The 12,732-nt window shown below is 31.0% G+C and overlaps 1 protein-coding gene across 1 annotated transcript; it reads right to left on the reverse strand.

The window, feature by feature from the left end:
- Positions 1–7,208: 7,208 nt before the first annotated feature.
- On the reverse strand, positions 7,209–12,363 carry LOC145615711 (putative recombination initiation defects 3). The gene is made up of 12 exons (XM_081670766.1): positions 12,230–12,363; positions 11,987–12,122; positions 10,430–10,583; positions 10,092–10,226; positions 9,794–9,846; positions 9,523–9,705; positions 9,317–9,382; positions 9,189–9,232; positions 8,650–8,800; positions 8,335–8,416; positions 8,133–8,247; positions 7,209–7,483 (listed from the first exon to the last, which is right to left on the reverse strand). The coding sequence occupies exons 1-11, from the start codon at positions 12,292–12,294 to the stop codon at positions 8,135–8,137; spliced, it is 1,182 nt and encodes a 393-aa protein (XP_081526892.1). The 5' UTR covers positions 12,295–12,363; the 3' UTR covers positions 7,209–7,483; positions 8,133–8,134.
- Between the last annotated feature and the right edge of the window lie 369 nt (positions 12,364–12,732).

Below are 12,732 nucleotides of genomic sequence, written 5' to 3' on the forward strand. Positions count from 1 at the left end.
AAAGATTTTCTTTTGGACGGTAGAAAGTAAGTAAATAGTTGATGGTTTCTTAACATTCAAATCTAATTTTGACCAATAATAAAGAGAGATTCTACAAACTTGAATTATATGTATATATGTACTTATCTTAATTTAAACACGGCACTGCAACGCATTTACTTAGCTTCTCTACTACTCCTACTACTTTGACAAATCTATAATCTTGTAAGAGAATAAAATGTACTATTTATGACAATTTCATGACAAAATTATTTTAATTAAGTGATCATAATCATGATGAAGACCGATTATGCTTAAATTTGAATTAAAAATAATTATTGTAATTCCACCAATTGGAGCCATAATCACTTGATCTGGGAGAGCTTAACAATTTATAGTCTAATGATGATCATCATTTCATGTCTTCCCCCCTTTTTAAAAGTGTAATGTTATTTTATAGAACAGATTCCATTTAAGTCTGATAGATATACTAATATACTATAGTTTATTATTCAACTAAAGTCCTTTGTAATATTAAAAAATACCATCATCCATATACACTCTCTTATGTCACGATGTTATTTTATTTTTAATTTATATATTCAGGTTGCATATGTAATACACCCGTGATAGTAATTTATCATATACGACATCATCCTAGTATATATAAACACACCGACACATATATAAGCAACACAAAAATACACGTCCATTAAATTGAACTAAGTAAGCTAGCAAAAAGCTGAGCTCAATTAGGGTCCTCCTTACTCTGCATCTGTGTCCGTTTATACATAATTGTGCATATGTATTTATTTGTATACGATTTTTTTTTATTGTTTTCACACTGATACTGATCGAATTGTATATAAGTATAATTTTTTATGTTTCTTTCAGACTCAGATGAACCAAGCACGTGTCAAACACTAGACAACGTGCATTCGTGAGACCATTAATAAAGTAGAGTGCTAGAGGCCATACATAAAAATGATCCTAAATTTGCCTTTGTTATAAGGAAGTGAGCATTGAAAAATTAAATACATGCTCCTAAATTGTTAGAAAGGTACAAGACATACAACAACACAAAGTCACAAGTAGTGGGGAAAGAAAATATAATATGGGCATGCAATTAAGTTTGAGGAAATGAAAATATACCCTTAAACTGTCGGCATGCTTTGTTCAATTGTGCACCCTTCACTCACTCTCTAGCCTTAGCTTCGTTCCTCACCAGTTTTCTATCTTTTCTCCATCCCTCATTTCACCATGTGTGAGCTAAGGTCACTAGACTCAGGACCATCCATCACCTAGGAGCGCCTACGTTGATTTTGATAGTTAATTATACTACGTTCTCACGTTATTCTTTTACGTTTGTTCCATTTGTCTTTTTCATTAGTATTTTATGTATGTATATATCTAAGCAGTAATATCTTTAATTACGTTTGATAAAAAATAAAAAATAAAAAATAAATAAAAATATTATACTTCAATATTAAAATTTTCGCAATGAAATGAGTAAGTTTTGCTTACATCATGATTATACTTTTACTTCAATCTGTAGTTATTCTTTTCTAGTTCTCCGATTAGCATTTTTTCTTCCATTTATATTCACAAAAGAAAAAAGGGACACACGTCATTAAATCAATTTTTCTGAGGATAAGTCTAATTAAATTGGATTCTTTAATCCTACAATGCACTACTATCATATGTACGTAGTAGTACATGGAGTATATGAGTAGCCAACTAGCCACTGTGTCAAATGATTAAGTAACATGTACTCCGTACAAATTAACAAATGTACAATCCTACGAAGTCATATACGGAGTATATATAATGACATACGGAGTAGTATTTTTTTTATTTAACACATATAGCTGATCGATCATAATCGATCATGGTGCAGCATTTAATATATTTCGTAGCATCCTTTATTCCTTTTTCTCTTTAGTGTCTATAAAAATTACAGTAGTGTTTTCTAAATTGAAAATAACCAAATATTTCAAGAAATTTGGCTATTTATGATCCTTTCTCTTTAGCTTCTTCTTGTTTTGTTATTAATTTCAATAAAACTACAATTTTTAGCGTAATAACTAATAAGTATTCCTATTGTGGGTGTTTTTTTTTCCTTTTATATTTTTTACAGAAAAATAAAAGTAAAGAGTATAAAAGTTATCATCAATAAAGTAAAGTATATGTTTACACTTAAAGAAATAAGAGTAATAGAGTATAAAAGTTAGTACTCAAAGAAAAAAGAAACGAATAATAAGTCTAGAAAAATTAAAAGTTAGTATTCAAAGGGAGAATCCAATAATAAGTATAATTGTATAAACATGAACAAGTAACGAATCATAATAATAATCAACACACGTAATAAATTATAAACAATTTAAAGTATCATCGAAATTTATCACATTTTCGTTATACATATGAGAATACAGACAATTCAATACAAAGAAAAAAGAATAAAGTATATAGGTTGCACATTAAAAAAAAAAAAAAAAAAAAAGAAAAAAAAAGGTACGATTATTGATGGTTAGTTTGGTTTGTAAAGTAAGTAATCAAGGTTACAAAGCTATGTTTTTGTTAATAATGGAGACAACGAAAACCTAGCATGTACCGTATGAATAATGCCCCATATGTTTATGATCTGTAAAATTGATGTACATGCATTTACTCTCTTTTATTTATTTATTTATTTATAATACAAGAGACAAAAGATTGCTAGATTGGTCTCTTTTTCTTTACAAAATTGTTGTTAAGTTAGATCTACGGAGTATTTATGATTCTGTATATATATATATATATATATATATATATATATATATATATATATATATATATATATATATATATATATATATATATATATATATATATATATATATATATATATATATATAGTATGAATGATTATGTATAAGGGTCTGTTCTCATAAGATTATTTATAGTTTAATTCAGTTCAGCTCTAATAAATTCAGTTCAATTCAGCTCCTAATTTCCTTCTCTTATAAAATATTCAGTTAAGTTCAATTCAATTAAGTTCAGTTCAGCTCTAATAAGTTCGGTTCAGTTCAGCTCAACTCAGCTCATTTCAGTCAATGAGAACATGCCTTAAATAGTTAAATGTATATAATTACGGATCAGAGTATGCACTTCATAAATAATTTTTGGTTTTTATTTTGATTATATATATGCACTTCATAAATCTAATAAACACTCCGTCAATACTCGTTATCTAGATTATATCTTGTACCATGTATATTATTTTATAAATACAAATTTCAATAACATGATATGATCATTCATAGGGAGCAATAATAGAGAAGCCAAGTACATGAAATTTGAAAAGGAGAACATCCAATCCCAATAAAGGCAAAACCCCACACAAATGTTCAATCACATACTCTCCAATTTTATTATGGATCTTTCATTTATTCATTCACAATTACAAACATACATCTTATCACATCACTTCTGCATTTGCGTGTTTTGTTATCAATTACACCAAATGACATTACTATTTCAACCAAAATTCAATACCTGTTTTTTCTTTCATAGTCTTCATCCCTCAACTAACATTCATTTAAATATCGAATCCCGCCAAAATAATTTTAAATCTCCAAATCACTTGCTTACAATATCTTCTATTTATAAGTTACCCCGAATTTAAATACACAATCACTTTAATTTCAAGTGTTAGATTATAACTTCTATACCTAAACCAAGTCCACACAAACGTGGAGTTAACTTTGTGTCTAAAACATGAAAGTGAAAAATTAATTATTTCGATGTCCATAAAGAAAGAACACTTGTACAAAATAATGGTACGGAGTACCTAATTAATCATCCAAAATAATGAGGCCCCATTTTAAGCTTAACTACATTTGATATTGTACTGAATAATGTTTGGTTGTTGATAGAAATTAGAACACCAACCTATCTGCTAATGAACCATGTATTGACTTATTAAGCATAACTAGCCTTTTGGCCCGTGCAATGCACGGGTTATTCATATAAAATTGTATTGAGAGATAAGTGGGGAAATATCAGTAAGTCATTATAGGGTATAATATGTAATCGGAAACATGATTAAAGAAATTTAAATTTTGGAACATTAATCGAAAAAGAGGCTTAAATAGAAATGTGGAAGTGCTAAAATTAAAGAGAGAGAATAGGAAAAGGCTGAATTAAAGGAGAGAGAAGAAGATGAAGAGATGAAATACAACTTCAATGAAAGAATTAAAAAAAAATGTTGTAATAAAAATTTAATAGTGTAAGATGACAAGTGACACTATGGTTAGAGAAGTGTAATAGAATAGATAGGGACATGTGTCTTTCTTAGTTTCTTGGTTATAGTTTTTAAATACTAAAGTATAGATTGTCTAAATTTAGAAAATAAAGATCTAACCTGAAGTTGACTAACTAATACATTGTTCATTACCTTCAAACAGAATTATTCCCTTGGACAATCTAATGACTGCTTAACTGCAGCATTTATTAAATTTGTTATATATTTTGTCTGAGCAATATTTATAGTGTCTTATTGTGACATTTTTGTTTTTAGCCTTCTTTTATTCTAATATTATTAATTTAAATACATGTAAATAATTGATCAAGATTAGAAAATATGCTATAAAATATATGTGGTGGTTTGTCATCAGATATTCATATCAGAGTGATAGCATCTCAACAACAATCAAAATAGAATCTGACCAAGTATGTATAAAATAATTAAGCTCAATAAATAAATACTTGTATATCAAGAGAAGACTTAATAATATAAATTTTGAGTTAGTTAATACTCCGTAATAATTAATCTTACCTTATGATATAATCCGGATGATTAATTCAACTAATTTGAAGGTCAAAACCCTTAAAATGATTACTCGTATTATTAAATTAATGTATGAAGCTAATAGAAGATAGTATTAGTTGACATGAATCACATTGCAATTAGGATTTGACATGAGTCATGAGGTTACTATTATAATAGTAGATGTGAGTACTAAACAATATTATAGTATTATACAGTATGAAATTGACTTGGTTGATGTTTGTATTTGGTTTTAATTATTTTGAATAAGTGTATTTGACGTTTGTTGATACTCTGTATTAAACAACTGTATAAGTATGAAATACGAAGAATGTTGTAATTAGGAAGTACTCTGTAAAAAAAAAAAAAAAAAAAAACTTTAAAATTGCACCCCTTTTATTATATATTTTTATTTTTTATTTTTTATTTATTTATTTTTTTTTTTTTTTTATTTTTTTACTTTACCACTACAGCCACTTTGGGTTATTTCAAACCAAATGCATAGGATGCTTTTGCTTTTAATTAGTAATTTGATTAAGGCACCATATTTTTCAATCCCTTTTCAAGCACAGGACAAAAAAAGTTCTTTCTATTTGAATCACACAAGTGTATGAGTAATAATTAAGAATTTGTAAAATAATAAACACAATTATAGTAATATTATGTGACTATTATACATGGCAAGAGTAAGGAATTATGGATTTTCAAAAATTAGAAAAAGATGTCAAAAGTCATAATCAATGCTATTACAATATCACTAAACCCCCTGCCATGTGTAGTTTTATCCCTCTAAAAATTGTGATCCAAACACACCGTTAGCTATTTAATTCTGGCATTAAATAAAAAATAGCTAGACAAATTTATTTTTTTGAGAGCTACAACTCCTTTAATAAGATTTGTCATATGTTAAACATCTAAATCCCCTGCATAAAGTAGGTTAATAGTTATAATCATGATGTTAATAAGATTGGAGCTTAGTATCATTTGCGGTCCTAACTCCTAGCAAGAGATAGTGACTATAGCATGAGAAAAGCTTATTATTCAAGTAGAATTGTAGGAAGTAGTCTTAATAATTGAATACTTAATTAAAGTACTCTTCCTGTCAAAAATAAAATAAATTAAAGTACTCTTACTTGCTAATTAAAGACAAAATATTTTTGCTAAAAAATCATAAATGCCAAATATTGTTTAGATTCTTGTTTGTAAAGCTAGAGCTGAAAACACTACTGCTTAATATTTTAATTCACTAAAAAACAAAGATTATTGTAAATGATTAAATAAGACAATTTGCGGTCGCACTCTAAACATCAAGTCTAAAGAAGATTACAATAGATAAAGTAAAATACTATTGCTACACATAAAGAATGTACATGCTATTATATCTTGAAGTTTGGTAAGTTTGGCCCGCAAACATGCCAAACATGAAACATCACATATTCACATAATATAAAATTATGGGATTATTGATTTTGTAACGGTTAGGTTTGAACCCTCTAGATACTGCCTAAGACGATATTTGTTATAGTAGTACAGTATATATTATATGATCAAATTATTAGATAAGAATTATAATAAGAGGGATAGTTTTGCCGCGTAGATATAAACAAAATTTCCACCTACTTTTGGTACGGAGTGCTAAAATAATTAGTTATACAATCAATCCCCACAATATACTATAGGGGGTTAAGACAAAGTGATAAATGATTTTTTGATTCAAATAAAAAATGCAAATCTCAACTCTCAAGAAAACTAAAATTAGTTGCTGGGAAACAATGAGCTGTGTATATGTGACATTGATACCGGCTTTCGAGTTTTCAATTCCCACACTCCATACTCCGTACATGTACTGGGGGCTTGGTCTGGCCAAGACTTCGTCGACCGGAACAGTAGGGATATGTTACCTTCCTACCGCACACATTACCAAAAAGTCTCACATTGTTTTGTTCCCATACTTTGTTGCTTTTTCCCTACTTGTACCCTTAGTTGTTCTTAACTTCTTACCACACACTTTCACATCATGCATGATTCGCCCCTTTAGAAAAAGACTCTTTTCAAAGGAAGAGTAAAGGAAAAGAAAAGAAGGGCATAAGAGATAAGAGTTAGGATGGGAAAATCAAATGGGATGAGATATCCGAGGCATTAGCCTGAGTAGGAGCTAATGTTACCAGGTAAGACTTTGTGTTTGACTCTCTAAAACTGCATGAACATTTAATACTCAAAGGATAAACAAGATTTAATATTATTACAAATTAATACAACATTGTTGATTTCCTTACAATGTTGCATCCATAAAGATAAGGAACAAAAGAAAGATATCGCGAGTAATTTCAAACCCTTGTAATTAGCAAGGGTGAGGAGTCTGAAGAATACCTAGTCACAAGCTATATATGAAAGGCTTACTTAGATTACAACGGATATTGTAGTAAGTATGTTCCTTAAAACGCCAAAATTGAAGCCTGAGTTGATTCTTCTGCTGTACTGTGCAACTATATACTTCATATACGTGTAAAATGGTCTCAGATTCTTTGGGATAATCTCATCATGGAACTTCAAGTTTCCCATTGTTTTTACAAATCTTTAAGCATGTATATGGTGTACACTGTAGTGTAACGTAGTGAAACACCAAGAATGTGAAGGACAAGAGAGTGGACCAATGAGGATCTGAATATAGGAAAGGATCGGGAGGTATCTGATGCTCTACAAATGAACACATTTCCCAATTCAAATTCAACCACAAAAGAAGAATACAGTTATCTTAAAAGAGGTTGTAGTTAAATATGATGAGTTAATTCTTAACATAGTCAAAAAGAGTAAGCTTCCTAAATCGAACAATTGCTGAATGCCAAATAATTCCACCACTATGATCAGTTACAGACAGTAGAATGGTTGAGTTCCTTGCTACTATTAGATTGCCTTAACTTAAAATTTAAAAGTTTGTCTGCACCTAAATTAGACATTTTAATATGGACTTATCCCAAGTTGGTCATTTGCATTATTAGCATGAATTCTGGTTCGCAAAAACTCAAATAGCAGTCGGATACAAAATTTATAATACATGTCATTCCAAATACAGTACTAAAATCCTTTTCATGAACTATCATTTTTAATCCATTTTTTTATTTTTCATATTTTTGGTCTCTTCAGGCATTCAGCAGAAAGCAACTCATGCTCACTAGATTAAAGCAAAAGTTGTATAATTTTTCATCAAAGTGATAAAGCATAGCATAAAATTTTAGTGTCTCTTTACTTCTTTAGTTTATAATGCCAATGAACAAGCTCTGATATCATCAAGTGGTAAAAAATTTCAAGGAAGATCAGAGCATGACTGCATGTACAGGGACCATACCTTCACTTTCTGCGAGTTGCAAATAATTTTTTACCATCCCGCTTTCTCTTTCTTCTTCTAGCCTCTCTAAGGATTCGTGCAGTGTCTGCCTCCAAGTCCACCATAAAATGTCTATCTGCATTTTGTGACAGAAAACAATTAGCTTAGTGAGTAATTGGTAATGAAGCATTGAAGCATGACTCGATAAGTTTGTGAAATTTACCTGATTCCTTTTCAACTATCAAGCAAGAAAAATCGCCATCAGTCTCATCGTCTAAGTCAATAATAATTTTCTGTTCCCTATCCTGCAAGCAAGCATCCTCTCAATCAGGAAATGGAGCACACATTTGAAATTTTAAGGTACAAGCCTCAAACTTCAAGTTAGCCCCTAGAAATCTAAAATCAATGTTGATAATCCAGACTAGCTACTCTAAGGCGGTTAGCAACTTAGCATATTAACACAATCACAAAATTCTTTGCTTGCACTTAAATACCAAATTCTTTGAAATGTGGTAATAAAATCCTGCTACATTACTACCATGGAAGCTCTTCTTTGTTTCGGATCATTGCAAGAGTTTCCATATCGATTTGAGTGAGCAGTTTGCTCTGGTTTAACAGCTGTCCACCTTCCCATTTCTATCTTTGGAGCAAGATGCGACGGTTTGAATACTTTAACGGGCTTAGCTTCCCTAAAATTCAGAGGAGAACAGAAAAAGACAGAATTAGGACACTAGCTGAGTACTAATGCGAGAAATTACAGTAGATAGTGAGCTTAATCCTGCAACAGGGGGTGGGGTGGGGGTAAGATTTTAACTTTGTACAATGACTACAGTAATACTTCCTAAAAATTAGCAACAACATCATTTGCAGTTACAGGTGATCATGCACAATTAATTTCCCATTCCAGAGAGAGATTATTAAAAAGCTATTCTTTCCTTAAACATAGTGCAAGTTACATATGATTATAAACAATAAACCCAGAGATCAGTGCTTGATGCTTCATAATGCTCTTAGGTCCCATAAATAAGAAACAAAGGGAAAAGACACTCTAGAGCTAGGGAATCTTATTCAAAGTACCTTGTTATAAGTGGCTTCTGCGATGAAGAATTAACACCAGACATCTGCAGCATAGATTGCGTATTAAAGATATTTTTAAGCATGTTCTTCACATGCTACAATGTATAGATAAAGAATATGATAAGAACCTTTGGTGGAAGAGTGGCAAAGGGTGCATTCTTTTGATGTAAGGTCTTAAGGCTGAACATGATATCCTGTTCAAGAAGTAAGAAAAACACAACCACTTGAAAGTTAAAATAGACAGCAAAATCTAGATAACATTAAGATATATCAAAATGATACATTCAAATAATTGTTCCAAAGAACATACAAATATAAGGGAAAGTTTACATGCCTGCAGATCTCTAGATAAGCATTTGGACAGTTCATCATTCCGTTTCTGATAATTAAAGTCAATTTGCTCCTGCAGATTTGAAACTGCCAACAAAATCTCTTGGTTCTTGTCCTTCTGCATAATAGTAGGCAGTTGATTGCTGATTGATTCCAGGGTAGTTTTGATCTCTTCTTGTGTTCGATTCTGATCATAGCATTCTGACACGTTAAAATGAATTTTCCTAAACAGAAATTTAAGTACTGGAAGAGATGAGAGACTCTAATAGACATACCAGCAGATGGAGGGAATCATGATGAGTGATTGATTTTTGGCGTATGCCTTCCACTAAACAAGGTTGAATATATAAATCAATGAAAGAATGTATTATTAGAAAAATGTTTATGTAAGTAATCAGTATTACAAATGCTCTATGCCCTAGCCATTTTAGATCAAATTTTAAAAATTCAGTTAATCAAGTGAAGTTTAGAATGTAATCAACTGACAGCCAGTGATCTATGATTCATGATGTCCATTAAATCAAATATCATCATGTATAGTTATTGGAAACTTTCTAGTTCTACATAGCTCACCTTCAAGGGATAGCTCTTTGGTCCCCTTGTTTACTTGCATTATATCAGCCTGAACAGAATCTAAGATCATCCCTAATCTGTTCAGAGATGTATCCATCATAGAGATTTTGTGTTCAAGTTCATCACTTAGCTGACCTGTGAAAGCAAGTATGACAGAATTATCATAGATATTGATGCAGTCAAAGAGCTAAGTATTCAACATGCTCTGAGAATCTGAGATACAAATATAAGGAGTTCAAGAATGCTACACTCAACTTCCAGTCAGAAAATACCAAAGACTAGTTAAGTATGACAATAGATGAAATTAAGCAACATCAAGTAGAAAGAGCTAAGCATACATTTATGTTCCGGTACAGTGGCAGAGTTCCATCTGCGTGTCAAGCTCGAGGAATTTCTGGAGAGTGGCATCTGGCTTTCTTCCCGAGGGTATGACGTGGGGGCAAGACAAGAAAGTCTTCTTACAGAATGATCCTTCTCTTGTGAACTGAATCTCTGCAAAGTGGCAACATGAACCAGCTGCAATGTGATAATCATAAAACCAAAGGAAAATACATAATATATTCTAGAGTAAATTATAAACAAATTCCAGGGTAGACTTTGGTGTACAATCCAAATTAGCAGATAAGAAGCCTGAGATGGTGAAAGATCCTAATTTTGCTGTATTTAAAGTAAAATGAGGATCATAGTTCAACAAGAAGAATTCAAGATGTCAATCTACCATATTATATGATGCTACATCCCAGTGACATGCAGTTTTTCCATCTTAAAGCATCACTGTTTATTATTAGGCAATCACATTTTAGCCCAACAAAGGGAACACATTGTCCTACAAGAGTAAAAATATATGTTTTGACCTATCACAAATACTCAATTCTTTCTCCACTTGTCAAACCAAAATTTCGCTACAATTTTAATTTAACAGAAAAATTCTGCAATACAAGTTTACTTTAGCGCCTTAAGTGACATGCTTTTAGGGACATACAGATTTCATTATAGTTCAGAATCAAATGCTACCAACCAATAATAATTTTTGAAGACATCGTTGTGTATGCAGTGGCCACATATAAGTCAATCAAAACGAATTAAGGAATACTATAATACTCTTAGAAAAGGGAGCATAATATGTACTTGCTAGACATGTGAATGGCATATGATCTGAAGAGATGGTTGGCAACTTGGCAATCACCTTAAGCTACATTCACAGATAAAATTTAATCGACTTAACATGAAACAAAATGTTGCACTGAAGTCATGAAGATCTGGCTCCAACAACAAAAACCAGATTGTCCACATGAACCGTGCACACACCTCTAGCGATTTTCACGTTGTAATCAACAGCACATACACTAATACACTATTAAAGAGACATTGCTACAAGCATGTATAGTTAGCCAGCAAATGAACCTAAAGCAACATCAAAAGATCAACATATCTCTTCCTATCTTTCAATAACATCGAAAGATCAAAATACCTAATCCTATTTTACAATAACATCAATATATCATCGTCTATCAAGTGTCAAGACGAACAATGTGATTGAATATCAGACGCATGAAGAAACAAAAACGCATCAATGTATCCACAAACCAAATATAATAAATCCTAAAACATTTTTTTTTACAAAAAAAAAAAAAAAAAAAACGTTCTATAACTAAGGATAGTTCTGTTTGCAACAATCACAGGAGGATAGAGCTACATCTACTCAAAAAAACACAATTATTTATTATTCACCTCTATCGTAGCGTGAATCGCAAATTACTCCAGCAAAATAATGACAACGAAAATCACATCCAAAATTTCCAGAAATTCAGCATTTTCATTCAATTTCTAACTAACATTTGATCCGAAAAATGAACATTTGAACCAGAAAATTCAAGAGGAGAGAGAATTGAGACCTGATTATCAGTAAGAACTTCATCGACAGAGTTCTGAGAGATTTGAGAGAAAATTCCGTTCTGCTGCGACGAAAAACCTTGCGATAACGATTGTTGCGACGGCTGCGACCTCGGTTGCTGCATCATACTCGATCTCCTTCAAATTATCGTCATTAAAGAAGAAAAAACAGTTCAGAAGATTGAAAATACAAAAATTGACAAAAAAAAAAAAAGGAAAAAAAGAGAGAAATTTAGGTCAAAAACCTGGTGTGAGGAGGAAGAACAGAGATAGAATTGAGATCACAAGCTTTGTTGATCTTCAGCTTCATCTAATTCGAAGTTGAATTGAAAATGTTTGGAAGAATTTCTGGAAAATGTGATGTGAAAAGAGATGATAGACTGAAGCAGTAATTTAGCAGAAATGGAAGGAGAGAGAAATTGGGGAAAGTTGAAGGGTTTATATAGGGATTGTTTTGAGGGCGGGAATTAGTAACGGTTTTGTAATATAACGGTGAATACATTTGGGCCTGAAATTTGGACTATATTTTATGGCTTTTGTGTGTCAAAAATTTATTATTGGTCCAAAAATAAGATTAATGTTGGTTGTCAAAATTCAAGGAATCCAATAATCAATATGAAATTATGAAGTATAGAGTAGTTTTTTATTTTATTTTTTTTATTTTTTATTTTTTTCACATTTAAGGCATTGGGCAAATTGGGGGCAAACAGAGTAGCTCGTTTTTAGAGAGGTTGATCACATTGTATGG

The sequence above is a fragment of the Chenopodium album genome, chromosome 25 (genome assembly GCF_948465745.1).
Source record: "Chenopodium album chromosome 25, dcCheAlbu1.1, whole genome shotgun sequence".
NCBI classification, from domain to species: Eukaryota; Viridiplantae; Streptophyta; class Magnoliopsida; order Caryophyllales; family Amaranthaceae; genus Chenopodium; species Chenopodium album.